The sequence below is a fragment of the Acomys russatus genome, chromosome 5 (assembly GCF_903995435.1).
Source record: "Acomys russatus chromosome 5, mAcoRus1.1, whole genome shotgun sequence".
NCBI classification, from domain to species: Eukaryota; Metazoa; Chordata; class Mammalia; order Rodentia; family Muridae; genus Acomys; species Acomys russatus.
Window position 1 is genome coordinate 49,160,303 of NC_067141.1, and position 15,488 is coordinate 49,175,790.

Here is a 15,488-nt window from a genome sequence, read left to right on the forward strand (position 1 = left end):
TTTTACTGATGGACATTGAGAGCCCCACATTCCCTTTAGATCCTTAAGGCAGTGTCATTCCTCATTGTCTTCCAAGTTAAGAAAGGAGATGCTTTGAGAATCTTATTAGAACCAAGCCAGTGGCCACCCCAATACTTACTCAATGCACTACATTAGGATAGTAATTTTGGTGACTACGTGGGAAAAGCAACAGATGAAGGAGACCCCTGAAGCCCAACAGTGAGGTATCTATGCGATGACACAGCTCTGCGGAGTGCCCATGGTTTCATCTCGGAAAAAGCCCACATTTCCAGTTCCCAGAAAGGCTTTCTCAACTTCACCTAGAGTAGACTTCCCCACCTGGATCCCGAGCGCGAGCATGGCCGTACAGTAGATTGACAGCTTTCACAAAGGGCATGGCCAGAGATGGGAAGTTCTTGACTGGCAAGGCCACTCAAGTTTCATTATGTCGAGGAACTTTGAGGAAGTCACCAAATCCACGAGTTAAAAATATATTTCCTATTATACAGACACACCTACTTTCTAGAATTAAAGCCCGAGTCGTTTGTTTGTTGTTACACATGCTGTGTAACTCTGTAATGTAAAGAAAGAACGTCAAACTGGCATGCATCCAGAAAGGGCTTGACGGAAGTGGAGACTGGGATGGTAATACATTAAGGTGGTCGGATTCTGAAGATAAAATTGAAGACCGAGAGCTTATGACGTTAGATATTTTGTTTCCAAAGCGCTTACTGCTCAAGCACGAGGATTTCAACTTGGGTCCTCAGCACCCGCAATAAAAGCAGCGGTAGCTCATAACCTGAGAACCCAGTGCTGGCAACGGAGTGGGGGAGGGGAGGGACCCAGCCAGCCTAGGCAGCTGCTTCGGTTAAGAGAGACCCTCTCTCAAAAACCAAGGTAGCGGAGCTGTAGAGCAAGACAACCTATGTGGACCTCTGGCCTGCACAGTCACCCTTCCTCACCCCACCCACCAGACCCCACATCAAAAACAGCTCTGCGTTGTTTATTCTGGACTTTCTTTTAGGAGAACTGATTTACAAGAAAAGTAGCTCGGAGCTTCACTTTCACTTTTAGTTTTGCTTCTTAATAGTTTTTGTTTGTTTGTTTGTTTGTATTCTTTCTAACGACCTAGTCTCTAGTAGACCAGTTGTCCCTGAATTCGCACTGTAGACCTGGATGACGTCCATAGAACTGCACCCACCTAGCCTCCCGAGTACTAGAATTAATTAAAAGCCTGTCACACCGGACGCTATCCTTTTTTCTATAAACCGTGAATATCTATTCCAAAGCTGCTGACTCTAAAGTCATCTGCACGAAATCCCAGACTGGCTCCTCGGAGCTGCTGGCTTTCGGTTTCGGGTCAGAGGAGACCCAGAGTGGGCGGGACTTAGCTAGACATAAGAATCGCGAGTCGCGGGCTCAGCTACAAGCCTAGCAGCGCTCGCCGTCGCCGACAGTCTCTGGGTCTACAGGTAGGGAGCGTCTTCTCGCGGAGTCCGGGAACGAGGCTTGCAGGGGACTTTAAAGCCAGAATCCCTAGACCTTTTGAGGACGGTGTAGGGAAGAGACTACAGGGAAACACGATGGGTTAGCAGGCAAGAAAGTCTGGTTTCCTGGCACAGTTAAGACCCCGGAATCGGCAAGGTGTCTAGTGACAGGGCACTCACTGTTAGCTTTAATGTCAGTTTTGTATGTGACTGACTGTGTGTTTATCTATAGGATCTTGGGGTGAGTAGCTGGGGCAGAAGAGTGAATAATTGGTCCTAGCAGGACTTTGTTCACTAGCAGTGACTGAATAAGTCATCCCACTTGAAGCATCTCCTGAGGTCCTTTCTCTGTCGAGGTCCAGGATCCTGGAGTCTAAGATTTTTTACTCTATCAGCCCAGAGGACCTAAAGGAGTTCTAGAAGAAAATGCCAAAACATTTCTTAGACACACTGACCTTGGCTATGCCAAAGTTTGGGTTGGGATTGTCATAAGAAATAAAAGTACGGTGTTCTGTCTTATTTTTTTTTTTATCTGAATAAATTATTGCAAGTGTTTTCCTATGGATACAGAGACAGTTTTTTTTTATATTGCTATATTCTATTGTTCTGGATAATTAAAGGGTATCAGTCTCCATTGATAGATGCTCAGGTTACTTATAGTCCTCCACAGATCATCACTATATAAATAACTGCCTGAAACATGCCTGCACACTACACACACACACACACACACACACACACACACACACACACACACACATCACAGTATTTAAGGAGACCCTTATACTCTGACAATATTATCCTTTTCCAGCCGAGGAAGCCGGGGCAGCAGTTACAGTCTTTAAGGTGGAATGGAGAGGGAAGGAATTTGAGCACAGGGCTAAGCATCATTTGATAGGATTTGAAAAAAAGAAGCTTGCGTCTGCTTCCCTCCTGCCCTGGGAAGATAGAGAAGCGGTGTTCGCGATGTTCTAGTGGACTTCCCCCGGGGAGAAGCCGATTTCCCCATCTCGAATGAGCCATCTCTTTCTTCCCCAGTTCATACTTTGTCACTCTTCGGACGCCTCTGCTCTCGTGTGGGAATTTGTGAAAGGTTAGCTCTTGCCTGAGGAAGATGACCCTGTGCTCTTCCGCCAGCTGAGAGGTGCAGGTTTAGAGGTCAAGACCATGCTGATTTACATGGCTCTTGGACTTCCTCTTTTTTAATCTCCTCCTGCTCACAGCTGCGGTCTGCGAGGCAGGGAGGAGAGGGTGTGACATTGAATAAGGTGACTATCAGGCCTAACCCAGCACCCTTCAGTAGGCTTTTTATACTAAGCTTTTAAAGGAGACTCACAATAAATAAGTGTTCCAACCGAGTCTGCCATCAACACTGGCAAAACTAGGTGTAGGCCTGAAGTCCTCCCCAGCCTGTCAGGTACCTCGATGTGACTCTCCAGTGCTTGCCTTGCCCATTTCTCCCACAGCCTCATTGCAACACCACTGTGTCCTCACAGACCTGGATGTCATCCCGTCTTATATCCTTGGGCAGAGGAACTAGAGAGAAAAAAATTTTAATGTGTGCCTAATATTAGCAAGAGCGTAATGAGTCATTTTGTTTTGCTCTTTTCGTAAATGTCCTTGTTTTGTTTATTTTGTTTTTGTTTTTGTTGTTGTTGTTGGTGGTGGTGGCGGTGGCGGCGGTTTTGTGTTTTTTTGAGACCTAGTTTCACTATGTAACCCAGGCTGGCCTCTAACTCAAGATTCTCTTGCCTCGGTCTCTCAGATGCTGTTCCATCTGCCCTTTTCTAATATAAGGATTCAAAATAGTTAATAAGAAGCTTATGCCCTTAACAGACAAAATAAGTGATCGCATCCTTTACTAAAAAAAAAAAAAAAAAAAAAAAAATTCAAGTTGCAGTTTTAAAGAATTGAATTAGGGGGGAAAAGTTAAAAAAAAAAAGAAAATGTTAGCACCAGGGAGAAGATGCAATGATATCAGTTTTCAGAGTGTGCCACGGATTGGGAAAATAGTCTTTCTCCATTGATCAGCAATTCTCCTTAGGGAGAGTTATCATACAGACATAACCTTGGACACACTAGGCACTCACCAAACACTGGCTGAAGACACAAATACTTATGATATTGAAAAAAGGGGCAAGAAGACCCAACACCTAAGAATAAAGGAGCTAAATCTGAAGGGCCCACTAAAGAGAGAACTTACAGAAATTATGCCATAATCTTAAATCTTAAAAATTGCTATTAACTGTGTAGAACTGGGGCTGGGGAGATGGCTCAGAGGTTTAAAGCACTTACTTCTCTTCCAGGGGACCCACAACCATCTGTAACTCCCTCTCCAGGGAATTTGACGTACTCTTTTGGGCCTCTGTGGACACCGGGCACACATGTGGTAGGCACACAGACATACAATCAGGGAAAACTGTCTTAAACATAAAAGAAATAAATCTTAAGAATGTGAAGGAAAATCACATCTTCTTTGGGAAAAGACTGAAAAGAAATTACTGACAGATGTGCTCAGAGTGGCCACAGTTTCTCCATGTTCACACTAGTGGCCCTGTAGGCCACCTCTGTCTCTGTTTCCAGGTGCTGGCCTATGCCACGTCTTGGTAGCACCTTGGGCCTCTATTTCATCACACCAGTAGTTGCTCTCCTCCTTCCCAAACAAACTTTGGCAACCAAATATGAAGGAGAGTGTGTGTAAAGCGCTTACATATTTTTTTATAACAACAACAACAACAAACCATAACAATAAACAAATACAGTCATTCTACCTCAGCGAAGGTGCTCGAATTCCATTTCTGGGGTCCTTACCCAAAAATTTTGGAGGGGAAATGATTTTTTTTTCCTAATAGTAAAAGTAAAATGTTTATCCACTCATTTCTAAATTGGACACACACACAAGAAATGAAGAAACAGTTCTCTCTTTTCCTATCTTCCTTTTTTTCCTTTTAAAAACAGTGCAATTGGGATGAGACCTTACCTGTCCCCCTGTAAAAATCACATTTACTTCTGTAGACAATCACTGTCAGACAGGATCTTCAGATAGGGGCGGGGCTGTTGTCTTAAAGCGCCCGTGCGTTTCTGCTTCATATGCTGCCCTCCAAGTTCCTTCCTGCATCTTTGCAAACTCATTCCTTATGCATATGTTCAATTCTGTCCCTCACAGTACTTTGAGTATATAAATACTCATTAGGCTAAATGGGGCATTTCAAATCTGAGATTGTTATTAACTGTGTCATCCCGTGTGTGTGTGTGTGTGTGTGTGTGTGTGTGTGTGTGTGTGTGTGCATATATATATGTTTTTTTTCCCCTAGGGTGAATTTCTATGCTAAGGATAGAGAGATCATATGACATACACAGCTAAAGTTCTAACAGATTACCAAGTTGACCTTTTAAAAAAAACTATACAATTTCACATCCTTACCAACGAAGGTCAAGAAATCTGGTCTGCCTGTATCTTCACTAACACTAAATATGAGGCATCTATAGTTCTGGTAGAGCCGAAGGTCAAAAATGTTATCATAAATCTTCAATATGCTTCTTACAGAAAGAGCCTTTCCTATGTTCGCTATTTTTATTTATTATTCTCTGAATTATGTGAGACTCTTGTCAGTTTCCTGTTGACCTGTGGATAGTTTTCTTACTGTATTTTAGAGACTAGATTCCAGAAGCCTTCTGGTTTGTACACATGTTGGATAGATTGTGTATAGTCACAGAGTCCGAGGAAAACTAAGAAGGAAGTCTGACTTTCCTATGAAAGTTGTAAACATGTGAATAATACAGAAAAGAAAAGGGGGCTTATTTTGAATGTACATTATCAATCAGAGGGTGCTTATAACTCAATTTAAAGGTGCTCATCTCACCATGCTAATTTCTTTTCACTCGGTTCTATATGGTGTTGAGTTACAAAATGAAGGCGGTCAACTTTGCAGCTGTGTTTTCACATGCCTAACAAATCAATCATTGGCCAGCTATTAAAACTGCTGGCTCACCTGTGCTTTCCGTATTGGCCTTTAGGGTTTATTTATCTATTAGCAGGAGAGATCTATTGTGTCACATTGTTCAGCTATTGAGTTAAACAGTCCTCTTTCTGTGTTTCCTATCACTAGATAATTCCAGAAACATGAGGACATTTTTCATCACTATATTCACAGCCTGCTGTCACTTGCTAAGGGGTAAGTCATCAGATGTTTTCAGTGGGGTCTGTATTTTCAATGTTTTAACCGTGAGTTAAAAACTGAAGTAATCATGTGTGTGTGCATACAAAGTGTATGTGTGGGGTGGGGGTGGGGGTGGGAGAGGTATGTGTGTTCATGCATTTGCTAAGCACCTGTGTGGAGGTCAAAGGGTAGCCCTGAGCATTGGTCCTCGCCTTCAACCTTGTTTGAGACAAGGTCTCTTATTTGTTACTCATTGCTGAGTACTGCAGGCAGGCTGGCTCAAAACCTGGGCATTCTCCTGTCTCCACTTCCCACGCCACTCCAGGAGCACTGAGGGTGTAGGCATGTGCTATTGCACCTGCCTTTTACAGGGGCTCCGGGGATGTGAACTTGGGTCCTTATGTTGCACAGCAAGTAGTTCTGTTACTGAGCAACCATCCCAGGCCCTAAAATAATTTAAGGGAACATACTTTGCTCATAAAAAGCACATTCTAGTTAGTTTTCCTTCTTCCTAAATAAGTTACTTGTATCATTGTAAAGGATGAAGGAAAATATATGAGCTGTGGGTATAGTTTAGTACTACAGTGCTTGGCTGTCATTTATTTACAAAGCCCTGGATTCAATTCCAGCACTGGAAACAAATGAATGAACAAAAACAAACAAACAAACAAACAAACACCAAACAACAGCAACAACAAAAAACGGGGTTGGGATGAATATAATACAGGTTATACAAAACTAACAGATTATCAATTTCCTGTGAATAACTACTAAAAATTCCCGAGGAACTAGCCCACTGGTATGGTTTCTTCCAAACAAGCCTTGGACCATACTATCTAGGTTGCTCGTGTTTTCCCCAGGGAAGATATTTTAGAGAAGAATTTTAGCGTTCGCCTGCTTCACTAGCTAAAGCGGTTGTGACCTTTTACGCCTTTAATGGGATTAGAGACGTGTCCTGTCTTCTGAAGGCTGGTCCTCTTTCTTCTCAGCATTTACCATCACGGCTCCCAAGGACCTGTATGTGGTAGAGTATGGCGACAACGTCACGATTGAGTGCAGATTCCCAGTGGGACACGAACTGAACTTGCACGCATTAATTGTGTACTGGGAGAAGGAAGATAAGCAAGTCATTCAGTTTGTGGATGGAGAGGCAGACCTAAAGCCTCAGCACAGTAGCTTCGCGGGGAGAGCCTGGTTGCCAAAGGAGCAGCTCTTAAAGGGAAACGCTGCCCTTCAGATCACAGGTGTGAAACTGCAGGATGCAGGCGTGTACTGCTGCATGATCAGCTACGGTGGTGCTGACTACAAGCGAATCACACTGAAAGTCAACGGTAAGGGGCACTCTGGGCAAGGAAGGCTTCATCTTCACTTAGAACATCTTCCTAGTCTTGAGAGCTTTTCATCCTTGGAAGTTCACACCCACTTCTCACAGAACAACAGCAGCCTGTTCGTTTGTTCATTCATTCTTTCATTTGTTCATCCAATCGTTTGTTCATCCACTCCCCCCGTGAGTACTCCTAGCACCTTGTGTTTGACAGTAACTTGAGATCCAGTTCCAGATAATACATAGCCATGCTCTGCAGTACCACGAGCTTGCAAAGAAATGCCATGTGTTTGCGGCTTATTATAAGTGCAATACACACACACACACACACACATATTTACAAGTAATCAGATATCATGGAAAGGAATAGAATTATAAAAATGTCCCTCCTCCCTTCAGCACCATCTTCCATGGAATACATATACATTAACTACTATTTGTGTACCCTTCCAGAACCTTTTAATTTGATATATTTTTTATTCCATTAGTCTTAGCACATCTTCCTTTGAGTATTTCCATACAAAATCCTCTGTGTGTATGTGTGTGTGTGTGTGTGTGTGTGTGTGTGTACATATATCTCCTACTGTAAGGTTTACGTTCAAAAAGACTAACGGTTAATTTATAAAAGATGAAAACTGTTCATGTTAAGAAGCCATTCTTCCACAAAGATGGTGCAAGTTATACTCACTGGGTATCCATTCATTTCCAGGGTTTGTATCAGTGTTCTCTCGTGTTGAGGAGGAACCAGGAGTGTAAGTTCCTGGATAATTACCCACAAAAAATGTCATCAGGTCACTTGAGTTCAAGGTTTTGGGTTGGACCTAGCTAAGGAAAGGAAAATACCTTAATAACCACTCCTGCTTTCACTGTTGGGTTTCATAGAACTGAGAGCTGCACCCGTCCCAGGAGTGCACACAGCCAATCCCAATGCCCACCAGGACCAGAAATCCCCCGTCTCTTTTCTTCGTATACGTCCCACAGTGGTGTCCCTCCAGTGTGGAACCCCCATCTGTGGTCTGCTGAAACTTCTCCCTGACTGACAGTGAGCTGAACTGTCTTCTGCAGGCATACATTTGGCTTTTTGTTTTGTTTTGTTTTCATAATAACTCTTAAAATATTTGACTAAAGAAATTTAGATAATCTCCTTTGATCTTCTTATTCCTGAACTAGTGTAAAGGTCAATATTACAAATAGAGAATATTCATATTTCTCACAAGGAATCATGACAATTATTAACTCAAAAGTATGTAGACATTAGGAGCAATGTGTCCATTTGGTGGGATATGCATGGGTCTCTGAAGCTGGGTCGCTTAAAGCCACCATGGTTAGGAAAGTGTCACTTGCCCTATTTTATCACATGGCTTCACCTTCATTGTCTTATAATTCTTCATTTGTGACAATCATGAGAGAAGACTCAGGATGTGGTTGTCCACATCTTGAACACGTGTTAGTACACCAGCGAATAGGAGGCAGCATCTCTTTTATTCCAAGAAATTATGAAGTCTGAAGGCCACGAATAGACAAGATTGCTTAGCCTAGGGCTGAGCCATGCACACCGTCCTGGCAGACAGGAGGAAACAATCAGAGTCGAAATCTGTGTCCAGAGCTCTCTCGTGCCTTGTTGGGAGTAGCTGATTTTGTGACGAGGAGGAAGAATTTACTCCAGTTATCTTACTCCGCGATATCCTTGATGCCCGAGGCATCTTTCTGGAGCTGATGGCGTCCCCGTGGAGGGGACTTTGATGGGGCAAAGGTGATAAGCAAGCAGACTGGAAGCTCTGCTTGTTTTGACTATTTTCTTTTCTTTTAGAATTTATTACATTGGGGGTTTTACTCTGAGTTCATCTAGCCATTTGCATGCAGTCAAAAGTTTGGGGGCTCAGCTGATCTAGAGCAAGAATCTGAACGTTGGTTCTGGTGGGTGTTGTGGTTCAAATCTGTAATCCCAGCTATGTGGGAGGCGGAGGCAGGAGAATCGCACAATTAGACCTTGTCTGCACTGCATGTTATATGACATGCTCAAGTTCAAGAGCAGCCTGAGCAACTTGGAAAGAGCCTTTCTCAAAATTAAATTAAAAAAAAAAAATGGGAACAGGACTGAAGACATAACTCAGTGGCAGAACACTTGCCTAGCATGGGTAGGACCCTGGGTTCAATTCCTAGCACCTTAGTGCCTGGCATGTAAGAAAGCCAAGGAAGTAGAACTCCTGAGTCATGTCCTATGCAAATGATTTCACAGCAACACCGCCCCCCTTCTTCCCCCATGGTAATGAAGCTTCCCCATAGGGGGTTCACTCACCATGGAATTTTAAAGGTGAAGCATTTCAAAACTGAAACCTGAAAGAGTGTAGTTGAGGATTAACTCAATTTTTTATTGTCTCTTTGGGTGCTATCATACTTTGAGAAGGTTGCAAAAGTTAGCTTTTGAAAAGTTAGTTTTTGTCACTAAAATTAATATCAGAAAAACAAATGGAATGTCCATTTAATATTTCCTGGGCCTTAGATGGTACTAAGCAGCTGTAAGAAACACGTTAACCAGATCAATGATTAGAGGTTGCCATGGCTCACCAGATCCCCGGCCCTGTTTAAACCTTTTCTATATTCCTACTCTAGAGTCGGGGTGGCGGGGGGGGGGGGGCTTGGTCTGTTTTATTGGTGTGTCCCTTGGCCTTGGCCTTGGTCTTGGCGTATAATGAGGTTCCAGTATAGTGAGAGAAGAAAGTATTTGTTGACCGTGTGTCTCAAAAACAATTAGCTTAAAATGTTTGCTACCCCAATAGGCTTGAATATTGACATTTTTATTTCCAAGACTGTTCCTCGTGAGGTGTGGGAACTTTCTTAAGACCCACAGATGTAGTGATGATGAAAAAAAAACAGAGAAACAGCTGTGCTCATGGTTGTCCTAATCTGACTAGTAATGGTGGGAGTAGTTGCTACAATTAACGCTCATGCAACAGCTGGTAGGTCATGCACTGGGCTTCTCACTCATATGAATTCATTTAATCTTTAGTATGCTACTTGCTCATGGCCATGGTATTTTTCTTCCTGTTTACTATCTTTCAAATCTGAATGTGCCTTTCAATAGGTGGCATCTTAGATTCAATGATATGTAGCATTACTCTTCCCATTTCAAGGCTTGAGAGAGAGAGAGGGAGAGAGAGAGCCAAAGAAATAATGCAATTTACCTAAATTCTGCCCAGGTAAAATTATAAAGCCAGATTCTAACCCTAAGTAGCCCATCTCTAAAATGTGTGCCATCCATGTTTTGTTGCCTATCTCCGAACCTCTGAGCGTGTATCAAGGTATCAAGTTATACAATGGCTTTAAAAGTAACTTGAAGGTTTTGTGCTTTGGATTACTATAGTAGCGCAGTGTTCCAGAATTAAACCAGAGGTTTGAAAGCACAACAAACAAAACATGTCTACTCTGACTTTAGAGTGCTATAAACTTGTATGTGGTTATAATGAATGTATATTAGTACCAGTACATAGCTTGTATCATAGGAAATTGTCATTGTGAAGATCAATAGAAACTCACTGAGACGCTCTAGAAACGTCCAAAAACAAATATCCAAAAGAAGAAATAAATGGAACAAACAATGCTTGCGATGCCAGTGCTGACAAGTCAGCATCACTGTATGTTAGGGTGAGATTCGTCATTGACGAATGGAGACTGTCTCAGGAATCTTGAAGCTTATTTCAGCCAATGCTTTATCATAGCCAACTCCACATCTGCTTCTAACTTCAGAGCGTGGTCAGTAAAGTCACTTCTGACATCCTGTTTTGCTTTGTGTTGCGTTGTTAGCCTTATCTTCGATTCTCACTATCTTTAAGGAGACTTTTTGAGGAAAGTGAGTTCAGCTAAATAAGTAGACAAGAGGCCAGGCCCAGTGGTGCACACCTGTAATCCTGGCACCTGGGGCGGGGGGGGGGGGGGGCGGAGCAGAGGCAAGTGGATCTTTGTGAGTTCAAGGCCAGCCTGGTCTACAAGATGAGTACAAGACAGTCAAGGCTACAAAGAGAGACCCTGTCTTGAAAAAGCAGAGGTGGGAAAATGTAGACAAGAGGAAATAGCCCTGTAGAGCAGTTGGTAGAGTTCTAGCCTGTCATTCATGACGTTCTGGTTTGGTCCCCAGCACAGCATAGAACGACATGTGATGCCACACGGTTGCCTGTGATTTCCAACACTCAGGACGTAGAGGCATGTTACCTTTGGCTACATAGAAAGTTCGAGGCTAGCCTGGTCTACATGAGACTCTTCCTCGAAAATAAAACAAAACAACATAGACAGGAGTATTTGAAAAGTCCATAGTAATCCAAATAGGAATCAACACCCTCCTCCCTTATTCCTGTGCCAAGACCCAGTGACAGCCATCCGAGTGTATGAGACATAAATAACTTAACAAGTGCCATAGCAAACATGCAAGCAGAGATCCTAGCGTTTTCCTCCTGTGTCTTCATGCCTGTGCTCATCTCAGAGGCGAGTGCTGCCGAGGGTTGGTCCGCTGCGGACCAGTCCGCTCATCAACTGTTCACCATATTCTTCCAAATGAAGCACCGTTCCCCTTCAGTCAGCTCCCGTGAGAAATGTAACGGAAGGCAGAGATTTCACTCCAAATGTTTTATCATTGACAGTGGTTTTAAATTTAAACCTTTAACTTCCTAGGAAAAAAATTAAGTCATGTGCCATGTGGTAGGGTAGACCCTATTATGGTGACATTATTTCATGAAGTACCTGTTTAATAATGTGTAATCAGTGGCTTCATCTTTAGTTGTTCCGCAACGTGATAAATACAAGACCAGTACCTCAAGAGCTCATAAAAGCCATTCTTGTGTGTTTCGAAATCATAATTATACCTATTTTATCAGTGGTCATTTTCTTGATTCAAGGGCAACAAAACATTGTGCTAGTTCAGCTTTGCTTTGTCCTAGCTGTTCTGTGTTAAGTTTCTGTGAAAAAAAAAAAAAAACTTATTACAAAGCTCTTATTACGTCTTTGGCAATGGAGTAGGGAACTAAAACTCTATTCTGGGCTCTAAGTGGCTCACGAAAGCACAAATGGTTCCTAAATACGTAGATATATTTCATATTTAGGTAGAAAGAGCTGTGGTTTCCAGGTGACAGTTTATTTCCTTTAGTTGACACATTTAGTTTGAGCCCAGTAAACACCCCGGTGTGGTTTTTATGGTAGTGCGGTTGTTCCTGAAGCCCAAATTTAGGCCCGATTTGAACAGACGACCTGAGGCAGATTAGCACACATTCTTTGCTGCCAAAATAGCTGAGTTGGAAACACATCTTTCTAGTAGCTGAGTTTACACTCTTTGTAAGCAGACAACACCGAGCCGCATGTCTAGCCCTGTGACGGGTGAGAGCCCTGACCTCTTTCTGCTCATGACCCAGCCCCATACAGAAAAATCAACCAAAGAATTTCCATGGACACAGCCACGTCTGAGCATGAGCTAATGTGTCAAGCTGAGGGTTACCCAGAAGCTGAAGTCATTTGGACAAACAGTGACCATCAACCCTTGAGTGGCAAGAGTACCATCACTGCGTCCCAGACTGAGGAGAAGCTTCTCAATGTGACTAGCACTTTGCGGGTCAATGCATCAGCCAATGATGTTTTCTACTGTATTTTCCGGAGGTTACAGTCGGGCGAGAACCACACAGCTGAGTTGATCATCCCAGGTAAGGTGCCTACCTCTGTCCCCTGTCCCCTAGCATGAGGGCTGTCCATCATAGTCATTTAGTGGTAGTTGGCTGAGTGGATGAATATTTAACACTGACATTTGCTAAGTGTATGTTATTTCCTCACTTCCTGCCATGCGAGCCGTACTGCTGCTACTTCATAAACACCCAGCGAGCATTTATTGAATATTCACTCACGACAAACAGCATGTCCGTCACTGAGTACTCATAGGTGAGTCGGACATAAGTCACCGTGCTCCAGGAAACAGGTGGTAGCTGCACATAGGAATTGCTCTTGGAGCTGGGGCACCATGAGGAACATGAGAGCAAGAGGCAGCTTACGCTCCAGGAATCTGAAGCGGATCACGTCAGCGCTGCCCTCTTCTATGCGGGCCTTCTGAAGTCGGAAACAAATGCACCGCCTTTCTGTATCTTATTCTCGATAGGACAGAACCTTTCCCCCTGTGTCCCTCTTCAAGGCATTCTCTGATGTGTAGACTTCAGGAAGTCTCCCTTGTGCATAGGACATGAGGCTAATGTCTCTTGGTAACCTACGAGCTGGGTTATAACTCACCAGGCAGAGCCTTATAGGCATAGAATGAGGGGCAGGGTATGAAACCTGAGAGTTCAGCTGCTTCTTAAACTCATTACCTTACAGAAATAGGTGAGCTTGGAGACAGTCTGGTGAGAGGCTTCGAGCATTATGAGACTATAAATCCAGACGTACTCTGAGGAGAATGGGGTCTGCCTCCACCCATCCCCTAATGTACACTGACAGTAATGCTCTAGGAAGTTTAGGGAAGATAAATAAATAAAGCTATGTAGAAGTCAACCGATAGGAAAATACATGCCAGGATGTGCTTGAAACCAAAAGGAGCTCCCACAGTTAGAAAGCAAGAAAGGCCCTCTGACTGGAGGTAGAACTGCTTCATGAAAGCTGCACTGCTGTTTCCTGCTGTTAAATGCTGTTTTACCAGGCTGGAGCTTGTAGCTCAGGTGGGACAGTACTTGAATAGCATACACAAAGATCTGATCCCCAGCGCCGTATAAGTCTGGTGATGTAGAGTTCACCTGTGATCCAGACACTTGGGTGGTGAAGACTGGAGGATCAGAGGTTCAAGGTCATCTTCAGCTTCATAGCAAGTTCAAGGCCAGTATGGGCTACTGGAGACTCCGAGTCAAAGACGAGACAAATACACACCATCAAAATAAAACAACAAAGAGCTGTTGTCTGGTCATTTATTTGTGAGGTAACCAGACCTCTCTGAGTCTCTTCTCATCTGCAACTTGGGTTTTTTGGTTTTTGAAGAAATACTTGGAAGGTCAAACTTACAACGTCATTTTGAAATGCAAATCAAATACATGCGAACAAGATTTATAAACCATGCGTAGTTAAATGTCATGGGTCTCGGTTGATTCATAGCAGGGCCAAATAGGAGCTGACTTATCACAAGAGATGGGAGGTGACAATTACAGAGCGTCCTTGTGCCATGGGACCTGGTTTCCTTTTTCATGAAACTCCAGACCGAGAAACTGGAGAGAGAAGCCAATGACTAGGATGTCCAGAGAGTCCAAACACAGAAGAATAGCAAGCACTGGTCCCTGATCATGACCCCAGGCATGGGAGGCAGCAGTGCCCAGTGGGGCCCTTCCATGCCATGTTGGCTGACAGCGTCTGGATTAAAGAGTACACAAGGAAATTATTTCACTGATGTTAGCATTGAATATTGCAGCCACGTTTTGTCGCACTATGCCAACCGGGCCACAGGCCTGGAGTTCCACTTCTCAGTGCTGCTCCCAGTTTCCTAGGAGCCCTGGCTCCTCCTTCCAGCCCTCAACTGACTATTAACTTTTAGAAATTAAGATGACCCTAAAACCAAACTAGATTTCAAGAATGATCATCTCCCGACTATTTCCCCAGCAAAGCTTTATCTTTAGTTGGCTTATTTTTATCCTCTTTTCCAGAACCACCTGCAGTCTTTCAGCCATGTAAGAGGACTCACTGGCTACTTCTGGGCTCCATTCTACTGTTCTTTGTTGTAGCCTCCACAGTCCTCCTCTGCTTGAGAAAACAAGGTATTTTCTCCCTTGACTTGGTCTCCACACTGCCCTTGGGGAAGTGCATGAAGGTCCTCTTACTGTGGCATTGAGCAGGCAGGGCCAGAGATAGGGCCTACCCTGACCTGAGCAGAGCTGCCCCACCTCACAGGGAGCTGTCCGACCCAGCACCCTAACAGAATGTCACTGGGAAACAGACTGGCACTAGTTATACAAAGTTAAGTTTTAGCCATGAGACTCCGGTGTACCTCGTCTTCCTTAAGTCCTGCTCATGTGGCTATTTTGCAGCCCCTCCTACCTTGGAGTGTGGTGTTGAACCCCGTTGTAATTTGGAGGGTATGAGTCAGACAAGGGCATTGGGAAGCTGAAAGACTTAGCTAGCTAGCTTTCGAGGTGGCCCTGTGAGATCCACGGGTCAGTAGATCACAGTAAAGCTGGGCAGCGCTGCTGTGTGGCGTGTGGAGGTAAAGGGTAGGAGGTTGCGGAGCAGCTGAAATAGAAAGCCATTAGGTTTTTTTTTCACATGCAAATACCCACAGACTTTGACGAGAGAGCACCACACCCCGGGGAGGGGTGGGGGAACTTGTGGGGCTCAGCTGAATTCAAGTCTTTTGTTCCTTGCAACATCCTGTTGAGCTGGGTTCTGGGTACCCTAAGTAGGAAAACATTTCTGTCTAAGATAAGCTGTGGCTTCTTTACCACAAAGCATTGTTTCCCCAAGATTTCTGAAGACAGTATGACATAGTTTTTGAAAAAACAAACAAACAAACTTCCA

The 15,488-nt window shown here is 43.7% G+C and overlaps 1 protein-coding gene across 1 annotated transcript; it reads left to right on the plus strand.

Moving 5' to 3' along the window:
* Positions 1–1,431: 1,431 nt before the first annotated feature.
* Positions 1,432–14,805, plus strand: Cd274 (CD274 molecule). The gene is made up of 6 exons (XM_051146940.1): positions 1,432–1,472; positions 3,794–3,876; positions 5,597–5,662; positions 6,637–6,978; positions 12,371–12,655; positions 14,621–14,805. Exons 3-6 carry the CDS (start codon positions 5,611–5,613, stop codon positions 14,803–14,805), a joined length of 864 nt encoding a protein of 287 aa, XP_051002897.1. The 5' UTR covers positions 1,432–1,472; positions 3,794–3,876; positions 5,597–5,610.
* The last annotated feature ends 683 nt before the right edge of the window (positions 14,806–15,488 follow it).